At 46.8% G+C, this 14195-nt stretch overlaps 1 protein-coding gene across 1 annotated transcript in view; it reads right to left on the minus strand.

Annotated features, from left to right (window-relative positions):
- CFDP1 (chromatin remodeling protein CFDP1) overlaps positions 1–14195 on the minus strand; it is a 65916-nt gene that overhangs the window by 39942 nt on the left and 11779 nt on the right. The window contains exon 5 of the mRNA XM_086469220.1: positions 5919–6023. Coding sequence (XP_086325346.1) covers positions 5919–6023 — 105 coding nt within the window. The remainder of the gene's footprint in view (positions 1–5918; positions 6024–14195) is intronic.

Consider the following 14195-nt stretch of genomic DNA (forward strand, 5'->3'; position numbering starts at 1 on the left):
GCTTTGAGTCTGGGACAGTGGGTAAGAAACTTCCCACACTCAGAGCTCTGTTTGTTATCGGAAAATACTTAACACAAGCTCAAGAGCAAGAACTGTTTGGAGAAGGGGCAAAGACCCAAAATGGCAGAGGTCTCCCACCCACAGTTAAGCCTCAGAGGTGACTACAGCCCTGGATAAGCCTGTCTGCAGGTAGCTGTCAGCTCCCTAGCACAGGATCCGATGGCAGTGTGGGCATGGCTCACAGCCTGGCAGCCCGACTTACTTTGCTTCTCAGACAGGCTGTGAAGCCCATGCCAGTGCCCTTGCTGCTGCCAAACCTACGCCAGCCGGAGGTCTGCATGCTCACTGCTGTGGGCTCTGCAAGGGGTCTGATTTTGTGTGATGCTGGAAGCCTCAGTCCACACTGACTTCAAGAGGGGAGGCAGATGTTCAGAAGATAAGGTTGTTTGGCATGCTTTACAAGTGTGCAGCAATCAGCATCTCATTTACTACAGCTGATGGAAACCCTTCAATACTGAGCCAGCCATCATTTTTCCTAATGACAAACCTCCCCTTCCCAGCACATGCAAACACCTTTCCATGCTTATCCCCATGGGGTAATTAATTTGAGTCCCCCTAGCAAATAAAACCAAGATATTAAAAAAAAAAAATAAATCACCCAGCCTCATTACCACATTGATTCAAGGAGTGGACAGGCATAAACCAGTAGACAGACACTAACAATAAATAATTAAAACAAAAATAAAAACAACAAAGGATCTAAGACCTGAAGAGAAATTACTTGCTTGGAACAGCTACTACCACATTTAATCTTTCACGACCAAAGTGTATGAATAGGAAATAAGTAAAACTAGCTCTAGGGCACGTGAATATTGCCCCTGGCTGGTTCATCTTGTGCATAGAAAAATATGTCATGTACTACTCACACCCAGACATTTGGCTATGCTGCAAGGGGCTGGATCTCTCAGTCTGGCAGAACAGCACTCTCTGGAGCACAGTAAAGGAAGTGCAGGAGAAAGCTGAGAAGCCCTAAAATCCCTAGCAAGAATATAGCTATTCAATTGCTTAAGCGACTACTGAAAAAAGAAAATCCACCTCCAGCTCCCCCAAAGGTCTTGATTACTTGCTTTATTTGTATCCCTGTCCAGCCCACACAAGAAAATGTGCAAGAGTTTTAGCTAAATAACTGCTTACAGTTGACGCCAAGCTGAAATTGAACTGTAAATTCCTGCTTTATGAAGAAAAAAAGCCCACGGGATTGCTGTGAAATGAAACTTCTCCCTGGAAACATGAGTGCTGCAGCGCTTGCTCTAGATCATCTGAAGTTTACAGAAGCTGAGAGCCTGTGCCCGTCTCACCAGTGTCCACTTAAGATCTCAAGACCTCAGTTTCAGTCATGATAGCAATGGGATACAATTAGCTCCAGCCAACTCATGCAGAAAGAGCAGCTTTTGCAAGAAAAAGCTTTGGATGCAAAGCAGCTCCTAGGAGTAGCCAGGCTGGAGGGGAAGGTTAGCTTAGAAATCACACTAACAGGTCAGGATGCTGCAAACAGGCTCCCATTGCTCCCACTATCCATATCCTCCCACAATGACTGCCACCATTTCCCCTATTGCACATTGAAGGTGGGAGAGAAGCCACGGACAGATGTCTTCCTGCTGGAGTCCCTCTACTCCAACATTAGTGTGCAGAGTAAATAACCTCTAAAAGGAAAGGCTTGAAGCTTTTCACACCATGTAATGGTCCATCCACATGAACTGCTCTACTGTAGACTAAGGGAGGAAAGCATCCATGATGAACAGGTAAGAGTTCATCTTGCTTTCTTTGTTCAGGGCAAGTAGGTACCTCCAGGTCACAGCTTTCTTGCAGTGTCTCTTCCTGATGAGTCTTGCACCGAGGCCCAAACACTCACAGACCAAACTCAGCCTAGGGGTCAGCAAGCACCGCACCTCCTGAACTCCATGGGATTGGTGCCCACTTGCTTCCAAGGCAAATTTTACCCTGTGTTTATATCAGCCTACATGGCATGAAAAGGCTTAGGAGGTCACACGTCCACCACTGTAATTTCAGGCAGATATTACAAACAAAAGCAACAGCTGGGCTGAGCATGCAAGTCCACATTTAATTACAAATAGTTTTGGCAATAAGCAAAGTCAAGAACAAAGCCCATGAAAAACCTCCCTTTTTCTTCCTGGCTCCTCTTCGGGCCGTGTAGAAACAGCTGCCTAGAGAAGATTCTCAAATAAGATCCAACAACAACATTTTTTTCATTTTCAGGACTGCTACAGCAGCACTGTTCCCTATACTATGCCGCTGTGCTTTGACAAGTGTCAGGGACCGACAGGCAGATTGCAGCTGCTCACGCCAAAGGGCTGTGCAGGTATTTCCCAGCCTGCAGCTCAACCCCCCCGTTGTGTCTCAAGTCACACATGCACAAGTATACGCACACAGTCATTCTGCAGTAAGCTGTGTGGAGGATTTCATTTGCTTTAACATCTCTGAATATGAAATGGTGGTTGCAAAACAGGATTACTTGTGCAGAGGATGATGCACCCAGCTCACAGGTCCTGCCTGGCCCAAGGAGGGGGCAGAAAGCAGCTCTCAGAGCAGCAGGCATGCCCAAGAGCTGACTGACCCCTCCATCAGGTCATGCATTTACAGCCAGGAGCTACTCTTGCTGCCCCCAAAAGGCTCTGGAGCAGGGGTAAGGATAGGAAACGAGCCCTAAAACACATAGAAAGGCAAGAAGGCTTAGCAGGGTGGGTGGAGGGCTTTTTTTTTTTTTTTTTTTTGAATGCCAGGAACCTTCTGCCCATTTTTTGTGTCAGTGAATTACAAGGGATCAGTGGATCCCCTCATCACACCTGATACCTCTGACAGCATCAGTGAGAGCCTAACACAACCCCAAAGCATGACAGAAACATGGCTGGAACAGAGTATCGATCCCAAACCTCTCCAACAAACCGATACCCACTGCTGACAGACCACTGCCTTGCCGGGTGTCACTGGGGGACACAGTGGGAAGGCTGGGAAACCATCACATCCCTGGGAACAAAGAGCTTCTGACCTTTCTAGCAAAGCCTGCTGAAAGAATTGGGTGGGTTGTTTTGTACTCCTGGCTTTAATTACAGCCAAGTGTTTAAGCTATTCTCTTCCAACCACCCCCATGTCCCTCACAAGCACAAATCTATCTTTTTATAGCACATCCGGTATGGATGTTAAAGACATTCAGGAAATGCACTTTCAGCCCCAAACATCCCTTCCCCTGGACCAGTTAGGCTGCAAGGGTTTGTAACATGGAGATGTGGAACCGGATGTTTGGGTTTGTGACTGCTGCTTTCCTGGATTACTTCTGTCTGTTTAGAGAAGAGAAATTAAATAAATGCAGGGTACGCTGGCTGCATCCAGAAATAATGCAAGCTGCTTGCAAGGTGAAGAAAGAAAAGCCAGATGGAGAGGCCACTCTTAGCTGCTCAAATCCCCTGCACACAAGGCAAAGCTCACTCTTGTTTTTTTGAAATAGCTGACAAAGCTCCTGGGGGCTGACAATGGCTCACAACACAGTGGGTGTCCACAGGCACATCTAGGATCCTGAATCCCATGTTTTTCACTGCCTTCTAGTGATATTGACCCAGACTGGGGCTCTCCTGTAATGCACAGGGAGAAATGCACCCTCTTTCCCAAAACTTCTATTTTAAGCAGCCAAAGGACACCAGCAAAGAAGCACCAGGTGATGACAGGCTCTGTCAGTGCCCAGGCACTGCTCCAACATGTCACTGAGGCTTGTGGCTCTTTGCTCCAGAGAAGCAGGGCTTGGACAATAGCTTGGCTCCAAATCTTACACCTGACCTTTGTAATTTTCTTAACGTAGGGCACTCGCCTCTGGCTTTAAGGAACACTGCAAGCCTGTTAGTAATTTTCTCACCTGAAAATACTCTGGCTGACTTCCCAGCTGGAAGCACCCTCCTAAGCCCAAAGGCAAGCCTGTTTGCTGGCAGTCTCAGGGATCTGTCTCTGATACAGTCCCAAGGTAGAAGGCTCCCTGGAGCACTCTCAGACCAGAGGGCACACACTGGCCAGGCTGCCCCAGACAGTCTCTTTCAAACCCTCGAGAATGCTAGGCTGTTCCACACACTGATCAAAATACCACTGCTACGCCTCTGCCATAGTGTTGCTGCACAAACCCAGGATATTCCACAGCAGGTTGCAAAAGGGAAGGCACATGGGGCTACGCTGCATCAGAGTTTGTTGCTCTGAAGGAAACCAAGACGTACAAGCCCAGGGTGTTTTTCCCCCCTCCCTTCCCCGCAGCCAGGCCATCTCATACTCTGGGCAAGCGTCAGTAGGACATTACACATCAGCAAGCTGAATGACAGCCTAATTAAGCTGCTTCCAAAACAATCACACTGGAGGAAAGTTAAAGGAGTCCTTGAACTTGTTATTTCTTATATTGATTCTTATTCCATTTTTTCCACATTTGATGTGGATTCTTCACTTCAGATATCTGCGGCGTTAACTCAAACCGGGCTCTGGCTGTTTCTCCTGAGCGATCAGAGCTTCAGCACAAGCACGCATGCACCTTGGTAGTGACCAGGCCATCCACCTCCTCCCTCGGGCCAGTAAGACAAGGAGGAAATACGGATCTCAGCAGAGCAGGAAGGTGAGCAGCCCTTGGGGCTTTCCCAGTGGGCTACCACACCTACCTGTACTCGGAGCAGCAGGGTATTTGCTGGGGGAACTGGAAGGCAGGTTTAAAGACATGGGACCACCAGCAGTGTGCACAGCAAGAAGCTGCCCTAGCTTCAGCTGCCACCCAAACCAACTCTGTGGCCGCCCATACTGAACAAAGAACATTAGTCCAACTCAAGGCAAGCTCTTCCAAGCACAAAACCCCGTACACAACACTTAGGTTACAATTAATGAGCTCTGCAGGGACGAACCCTTGTGCAGCGTGAACAGCAGCAACAAGACTATGCTCATCTATGCATTCATTCATCTCAGGGAACAGCAGCTGTCAAGAGTCACACACACGCACTATGCTTTCACTACCCTGATCTAACAACAAGCTATGAAACACTTAGCTGGAAAAGTGAGTGACAATCCAGCTGCAGCAACTGAATAACAGCCTATCTCAGGGAAAGGCAGCCTTAACTCACACTGGAGAATTGCTCTTCAGCAGATGGAAAGGACAATGTACTTATTTGATGGGTGCTGTTTCTATGTGACCAAATCGTACGCAGTTTATGTCTTTCAAATATAAATACAAGTGACTGACTTAAAAATCATTGTTGGAATACAGAAGCATCTCATCTATTCCTGAGGAGCGGGTGACCTCCCAAGCTCATCAAGAACCACATGGAGTGGCATGTCAGATGCACAGGGGACGTGACCTCTTTGTATCTTTGACAAGCATTATGATAATCTCAGAACTAGGTGTTAGAGCTTGAACAGAAAGTGACAAATCCACATCAAAATGATATTCAAGAACATTAAAGAGGCATAAGCATCTCTCATTCAAATGCTCCCCCAAAGTTTCTAAGAAGCCACAGCCCAGCCTGTCATGGCTTTTTATGATCCTAAGAAGCACCTTCCAAAGGAACTGCAGGCAGTCTCAGGCATGTTCCTTGGCTACCTGCAGTTTCATCAGGCTGCTCAAAACACTTGAAACAGTATTTCCTTACTAGGATGAACGATTTATACGGATTGAGAAATACAAGCCTGAACCTACAAAGTGAGTCACTGGGACTCATGGTTTGCTTCCCCCGCTTCCCTCCCCTCCAAACCATCACACCTTCCAGGCCTAGTCTTGCTCCTACTGAAATCCTGCAGAAAACAAATACCCATTAGCTTTAATACCACATCAAGTGCCATCTTTCTCACTAAGGGTCCATACCAGGGCAGAGAAACCACATACTCACCCAGAGACTGTAGGGAGGGAAGCTGGAGCTGCTGACTGCCATTTCTCTTGCTGCTTCAGAAAAGATTTAGCTTCTTTTGAGGTAGAGTCTACTTCTTTAGTCACTCTGTTGGAGGAAAAGATACAAACCAGAGAGTGAGGAAGAGTTGTACTCACAAGAGCAAAAACAAAGACCCAGCAAGGAAATACAGAAAACAGGTACAGGAGTCCCCACAGCACCTGCACAGAGATCACCTCTACCAGCCGCAAGCTGAAGAACATGCACCTTGTTAAGGTTTCATTCCAGTGACAAACCCTCTATATTCATGGCAGGAAAAAAAAAAGGAAAGAAAAAAAAGAGTAGCTAATTAGAGCTGGGGGAGGAGGGGATTTTTTTCTTCAAATGAACAGGAATGCTTATTCATTCAAACAGGCCTGTCTCACTAGCAGCTACTAAATGCTCTGCTCAGGTCACTGGGGGCAATTCAAGGGTCTTAATTGGGCTCTTGATTTCCTCATTTGTTGGTCAGTGAGGCAGCTCTTCTGCCACAGCTGTTCTGCCACTCATGTCTCAGAGCCCACAGCACACAGGCTTGGCAACATCTGCAACCCAAACCAGAGCACAGAAACTGGCTCTGGAGACAGGGAACGGGAGAGAAAGATCTGACAAAGCAGAACGCAGAAATTTACTCTCATTTTCCAGTTAATTTTTGTTTGAGGCCCTGAGGGCACAAAATATTGAACTTCAAAAAATTATAAATCAATATGGCATCTACAGCAGGGAATGAATTACAAACATGAGAAAGAATCTCTAGCAAACCACTCAATAATTAATTGTTAGAAAATCCCAGCTACTTTAGCCCCCTCATTTACAATGACCTGCCTCCAGCAACATGCTTTTCATGCTCTCAGTAGCTCTTAATGAGGTTGCCCTGGTTTGCCAAGCTAACAATTTTGCTCCCTTTGAGCACAAGCCTGTGAGTCTCTCCAGGGCCCTGCAGCTCTGTGGGCACAGAGGCAGCCTCACCCACAGCTCGGCCAGCCCAGAAGGCACAGTTCACCATCTCACCCTCCGCAGCCTGGGCCTCTGGCTGCATCTGCTGCCAGCAAGGGTAGGTCGGCTCAGCCCAGGTCTAAAGCACATGTGGATGAGAGGCTAAAAGCCTCGTCGGTCACAGGATCTGCCCAGGTTACAAGAGAGGCTGATCGCTCCTTGCCTCCTACCCACCAACCTCACCCTGCAACTTCCATGTAGAAACTGGCTGATGGACATGGAGAAAGCCAGAGCTGCAAATGTTGGTGGGGAGGAAAGCACTGTGGAGTTATTTGTTAAGCCTGAAGGCACTGATGCCCCGAAATCCCACTTGCACACAACTAGCAGACCCATGTCCCTGTCCTGACACTGAATCCACATCTGAAGAAGCAGTTAGGGAAGGAAAACTGTTATTTCGCCTTCTCTGCAGACTGCAAATACACTGGAAAAGGCATGTTCAGAAATAAGAATAAATTCTAGCACTGTACACCTCCTGCTCAGCCTTGTTCTGCCTGTGCTGGAGGAGATTAACCCCATTTCCCCCTCAGCATTATCACATGCCTTTCAAACCGGCGGCAGTCATGTGGATAGAGACAAATCCAAAGTTATGAATATTTAGAAGCGTTTGCTGATCAGATTGGAAAGGAGTGGGAAAAGGGGAAAAGCAGTTCAGAAAGAAACACAAGACTTGCTACAGCGTTGTCACAATTTAGGGCATTCCAAACACACCACCCAGTCACAGTCCTCAGCAAGGACAGTCACATCATACAGCAATCATCACCCAAGGTTACTCTACATCCATGAATTTAATTCGACAGAATAAACTTGGTGTCTTCATGCAGCAATTAGCCAGAACTCCCCACAGAGCCCCACCAGCACTGGGTTCAGATTAATACAATCATGCAGCCCATTTATTTTCAAACACAGCGCCCAAAGAGCCAGCTCCGATCCCTGCCCAGCTGGAGAGCAGCACCGTAGCACTGTTTCTCATGCACTCTGCAGCACTGGCTCCTGGCACAGTCCCCCTGCTCCTGTCACCCCCCTGCACTCTTGTGCCATCAGGGTCCACCTCTGGTGCACAGGGAGCATGCGAGGCGCTGGGAAAAACATCAGGCAGGCCCCGAGCACGCAGGATTTTCAGAGACGCAGTGTAGTAACCACACACCCTGGAAAAAAAACACCTCTGCTGGCCTCGACATAGCCACAGGACCTGCTCCTGGGTTAGATCCCAACCGTTAAACCCTGCATGTTTCTGGGACTTGAAAAGCATAGGACCAAGAGGAGGCAGGGGTTGGGAAAGGAAGCGGAGATCACAGAAAGCACACCTTGCCACTAACTGCTCGCTGCGCTGAGATGACAGCTCAGTCCAGTTCCCATAAACCTACACGAATCCAGCAATTAAATAGTTTACAGGATCCAGACATGCACAATGGGAGGCAGGTCTTCAAAGCCTGTGCCAGAGCTGGGATCTAAGTATAGGGCTCCTTGGTCTTAACCTCCTGACTACATTCAGTCTTCTCCAACCCAGAGACAAAACTGAATGATGTCTGTCTCACCAGCTGAGGTAAAGGAAGGTGTGAAGCTAATATGCACATAAAAAATGCCTCCAGGGATTTGGAGTCTGACAGATTTAGCACGCTGCTGGTTGGACCAGTGCAACAGGCCACAGCTCTTGGAGCAGGAAGATGGTCAGTCCCAGAAAGGGTGAGAAAGGAGAAACCTCCACCTGCTGCGGCCCCTCAACTCGATGTGCAGGGAAGGTCTGGCACAACCCTTCAATGACAGACAGTTCAGCAGCAAAGAAATCCCTTTGCTATCCAGAGGCACAAACAGCTTCCTACCAAGGGATTACTCAGCCTGTGATACTTGCACCCTCCACCACCTCAGGGCACCAGAAGCAATGGCTGGGCACAGAATATAACACTTTGTTCAATTTTTTTTGCCCCCTTTGGCCTGTCAGCAGCTGCTCTAGAACTTATTTTTGAAGTTGTCCACTATGGCAACAGAGCCACAAAGCTGCAGGCAACCTGTTCCACCAGGAATGCCCAGCTGGGGACAGAGGAGTGTGTCAGAAACGTAACAAAAAGCAACCTTTCAAGGCGATTCCACCACAAGACCCACTGATTGCCTCAAACTGAAACAAAAGCAGCTTTGAGGCAGGCTGCTGCTGGGCTGATGCCAGCAGCAACTCCTGCACCACTCCAACAAGGATGACGAGAGAAAGAATATTAAAGTGCTTTACAAGGTACTAATTCAGGTTATGCACATTTCAACCTTTCCCAGATCCTGGGTCAGGAAGGAAAAAAATCCTCCGGTCTGCATTATTATGGGAGACAATAACTCTCCATGTAGAAACCAAAACACTTCTTGTTCTTCACAGAGAGAAACAGCAGCCATTAATCCAGCTGGAAGAAATCACAGTCATTACTAAGGAAAATTACAAGACCTTTCACTTTTAAATACTTGATAAATAACTATTTGCCTGACTCTTTACTGGGATGCTATTCACACATCATAATCCAGGAATAAACATGAAAATAAGTATATTGTCAGCAATAAAACAAGTAGCTAGTGTCTCGCCCACTTGCAGACCCTGTAATTCACACACAAAACCACTCGCTCTCATCATTTCCCCTAAAGATTTCATTACACTGCTATGCTATTAAATTGCATAAGACTACTTCCGAAACACAGAACAGTTATTAATTTTTTGGACCATGCTGGAGCCTGGTAGCACAGGTGATGCTACTGTACAAGGTGCTGTGCAACTGTAAAATAGAAAAGTCCTCTATATTATAAAGTTATTATAGGGAAAATATATGCTAGAAACTACATCATCAAGTGCCTCTAACACTTACAGGTGTCCTCCTTAGGACCCTTCATCTCTGAACCAAGCTCAAAGTGGTACCTGAGCTGGTACCTATACCTACCCAGCCTGCTGTTTTGGTGCCCAGCTGTGGGTACGTTACTTGCATCTTCCACTGAAGAACTTCTCACCCTTCCCTTTACATTTACCAACCAAACTGCTGCAACTTACGTGCATGAAAAAGGCCCCAGTCTCATATGCTGGGCACCAAACCACATGAAGACAACCCACATGCTGTCACAGAAGTTCTTCCACAGAGCATGCACTTACAGTACTGAACTGTAGCATCCTAATTTAAGAACAAGTGTTTGATCTGCTCCCAGCACTCCCCTTAGCCACATAAGCAGCTAAAAGGAAGGAGGAATACTGGCTAAAATGAGCACCACATTCACACAGCTCCAGCTAATCTGCAAAAAGGGCTTAAAACCAAATTTTCATGCTTCAGTTCAGTAGCAGAGTAAGTCTAATACATCAGCTTTTCTCCTGCATTCTGGTCTTTACATCAAGTGTAGAGATACCAGGTGAGAAGAGAAGGGTCCCGATCCATTACATCACCCCACTCCTGCTACCATGGCACAACACAATACCTACACCCCAAGGCTCACCCTAGTGCAAGGATCAGGTGCCCCTACTCTAGCACAGCTGAATCTGGTCCTGTTTGCAGAAACAGAACTAGCATAAGGGATGCCAAGGGTGCAGTGTATCAGGGAAGTGCCCAGCTCAGCAGCGAACAGCAAAGTGCCCTGCAAGCCCTTACAGAAGCACATCAGCAGAGCCACATCCTTGCAAGGAGAGGAAAAGGAGGCAGGGTCTCAGAGGCAGGATAGGGGAAGCTGGGAAAGACAAACAGCCACATCAAGAAGGCTTGCAGTCTTCTGTCCATAGTCTGTGGTGTAATAGCAACCTTATACATCCCAAGCGCCAAAAATCCCTCCAACTTAGCCCCAGGTGACTCAACACAATTGCACTCTTCTAATCAAAATGCCTGGTGCACATCAAGCTGAGAAAGCACATGCTGGTATTGGGGTATAAGGGGACTTGGAGCTGAGAAGGTAGTTAAGACCCTTAATCGCAGCAGCACAAAGGTACCATCTCTCCTGACCTCCAGGCTGAGAAAGGGAGAGCAAGAGTGGAAGGTCTGGAAAATGCCAGCTCTTTACCACATGTACTCTGGACACACAGTTCTCACTTGGGAAACCTGGCCCAGTTTAGGCCTGACACAATTATAAAACTTTCCACACCATCTTAATGTTGTTAGCTCTGGGGAATCACAGACCAAGGGGGGAAAAATGAGGCTAATTATCCTTTTTCAATATTCCCCATCTGTGTCTAGCCTCATTAAGTAGTCCTCCAGCCTTCTGGAAGGATCACTTGAGGAGCAAGCAATACTTATCTACAGGGGTTTGTAAAAAACCTAATCCCTTCTGAGCCAAAAGGAATATTTTGTCTGATTTTTTTTTTGGTGGACTCTTGTGCTCAAACTGCCATGTCCTGGGTGCCTTCCACACACAGATGCACTGTATGAGAGGCAGGCGCGCCAGCCTGCAAGATCGTGAAGCCACTTGAGTGCACATGTTCAGCACCTTCCAGGAGAGAATCAAGTCCTCACGCAGCTGAAACTCCAGGCCACATCTGCCTGCACACTGTGTATGTATTTATTTTATGCTGGATTGTCTGGTGTAAAGCAAAGAGAACTAAAATTAATAGGCCCCCATTGCTTTTCTAATTTCAAAGTAAAACATTTGTTTTCTCCCTTTCAGAAAACAACCCCAACATTCTCCAAACCTTGCTCTTCAAACCAGGTGGGAGAAGCTGTTCCCTGGGAAACTAAGCCGATTCCCTGAAGCAACACAGACAAGACCAGGCTGGAGCGACTGATAATTTTGTGGGCTGCCTATCTGCACAGAAGCTGTTGGCTGGTTTTTAAAAAGAAACAGATCTGATCAGAGGTCTCCTGGAGTCAGGCAAGGGCCAACCTGCCTGCCTGGTGCTGCTCCTCGCAGGAGGTGTGTGCTGCTAATCCAAGCAGTCAGCCCAGGCTGCATCTCAAACCAATTCATCTGAAAACAAGCTGAGATGAATGATATTTTAACATCAATAATGCATAAAAAGTGCTTTTGGACATCCATGTCCTAACCTTATAAGCCTTGAAGGCAACAAGCAATTTTCCATCATCTCCTGTATGACAAAGACTCTGTGACAGATCCAAAGAAAACATATGGACAAGTGGTGCCATCTGAGATGCTGACCAAGCTGTCAGGCCCCTTTTGGGCTTCTGCTTGCTTCTGTAAGAGGCTCTCTAGATCCAAAGGGAAGTACCACTCCAGTTACTGAGCTTCCACTGGAGCTTGCAATAGCTAGAGCACATCAAACACAGCTCTCTGGAGTAGGTGACCCACAACCATGGCACAAGGCTTCACCTCCTTGTTGAATGGAGCTTTATCCACCCTGGTTTTAAGTATCTCCAAGCATCAGGTCTCTGCTTGCTTCTTTGGGTAACTATTCCCTTGGCCAGCCCAAAATCCAACATATAGTTTATTTCGGCCTTTGAGTCAGCCTTTTTATCTGTACCTCACAAAAGGATTAACTTCAAATTATGGAAAACATCTGAGTTGAGCAAACCAGGTGAACAGATGCAGCTGCTCAGCTGGGGTCCTCTGACCCCATTAACCACGACTTGCAAGCACATGGAAAGCCAGACAGATGCCTGCAACCCCACAACTCCTGCAAAGTGGTGCAATGTTTGCATTATGGGGCTCTTCTCTTGCTGAAGGAAGGAGTATCACAGGTCTCAAGAGCCAGGGGTTCAAAATTCCCTTACAGCTATGAATGCTGGACACAAAGGTTACACAGACACTACACAACACAAGCATTCCCATGGGGAAAAAGCCAGACTAAGCTTGACTTGGTTTGTAATGTGTTAATGAAATAGTAAGGCAGAGAACAGCTTTGCCTTCCCTTCAGGCTAATACAGAAACCCTCCTGCTTCAGAATCTTCACAAGCTGCACTTTCCAGCAGTGGAAACCCCAGGCCCAAGGGCTGCAAAGGAGGCTCTGCCAGCATCTCACCAGACATCAAAAGCCCCTTTCTAAGCCTGGAGCTATCAGGAACGAGGCAGCAGCTTGGAACCAAGGGAAACATGGCAAGCAGCAAAATGCTGGGACTGGATCAGAGGCCCCTGCAGTGAAGGCATGAACAGAGGGACAAGATCCCCCTACTAAGAGCAAAAGAGCCCCTGTGAGACCTGAACAGGTCACTAAGCACTTTCTGTTTCCAGATTTTTAAAAGTCAGGAAATTGTCTGACAGCCAGGTACAGAAACAGTCTCCTCCTTTAACTACTGGGGAAGGGTGGGATTTTTTTCTTGTGTATTTCCACACTAACTACACAAGCAGAAAACACTCAGAAGAACCTGAATGCGGGAGAACACTGTTGGTCATCCAGTTCCCAAAGCTGATGCAGCACTCCAATACCCTATGTTTGAAAGCTCTAGAAATGCCCAAGTTAATCTGGAGGCCAAGCCATCATTTCAGAGATGCTTTGAGACTCCTCCCACCTTTGGAGATCCCAGCTGAGCCTTCTTTTTCATCACACTGATTACCAGCAAAAATGCACAAGTGAAACCAGCACACATCAATTATTTCCTTAAAAGCATCAAGCCCTATCAAAAGCATAAGATGACTTTCAGGTGGACATCTCCTCAGTCACTTTGGGATTTTCAAAAGCATGGTAAGATAAAGGAAGATGACAGGAGTCAGCACGTTGGTGAATGCCAGATAATGCACTGGACAAAGCTGGCACTATGGTCTAACACTTTGCAAGTCACAAACACTCTGTGCTTCAGTTTTGCTAAGCAGGAGCCTTGCCTGCACATCTACTAACAAAAATCTTAAATAGAAGCGGGTCATTAGGCCATTCCCCTTCTCAAAGCACATTAAGCAGACCATAACATGATTTACTTTAGAAATAAGTGCTCTGGCTTAAAAGAGTTCTGGCTAGGTTTGTCACACTGTTTATGAAGTTTTGATTTCTGCAACTGCCTTTGAGACAGGGGAATGCCTAGTGAGTGAACCAGCACACAACATAGCTCCTGCTCACACTTAATGACCTCATCTCTGGGCCACCATTGTGCCAATCCTCATTGTACAACATTAGGATTCCCCAAGGAAATTCTGAAGCATCAGGGAATGGATGCACACAGAGGAAAGGTTATCAAAACATGCCCCTGAGACCCTTTTGTTCTTAAGCATATTTTGAAAGGTAACATTTTCACCCACTGGCCTCCAAAAAAACCAAACCAAAATCAATAGCTGTTTTTTAAATCAGAAAAAGCCAATATAAACTGTGGATAACCAAGGAATGCTCTGACCTCTAATAACAGCAGCGTAAGGACAGGAACA

Source organism: Leptosomus discolor, chromosome 8 (genome assembly GCF_034619465.1).
Source record: "Leptosomus discolor isolate bLepDis1 chromosome 8, bLepDis1.hap2, whole genome shotgun sequence".
NCBI classification, from domain to species: domain Eukaryota; kingdom Metazoa; phylum Chordata; class Aves; order Leptosomiformes; family Leptosomidae; genus Leptosomus; species Leptosomus discolor.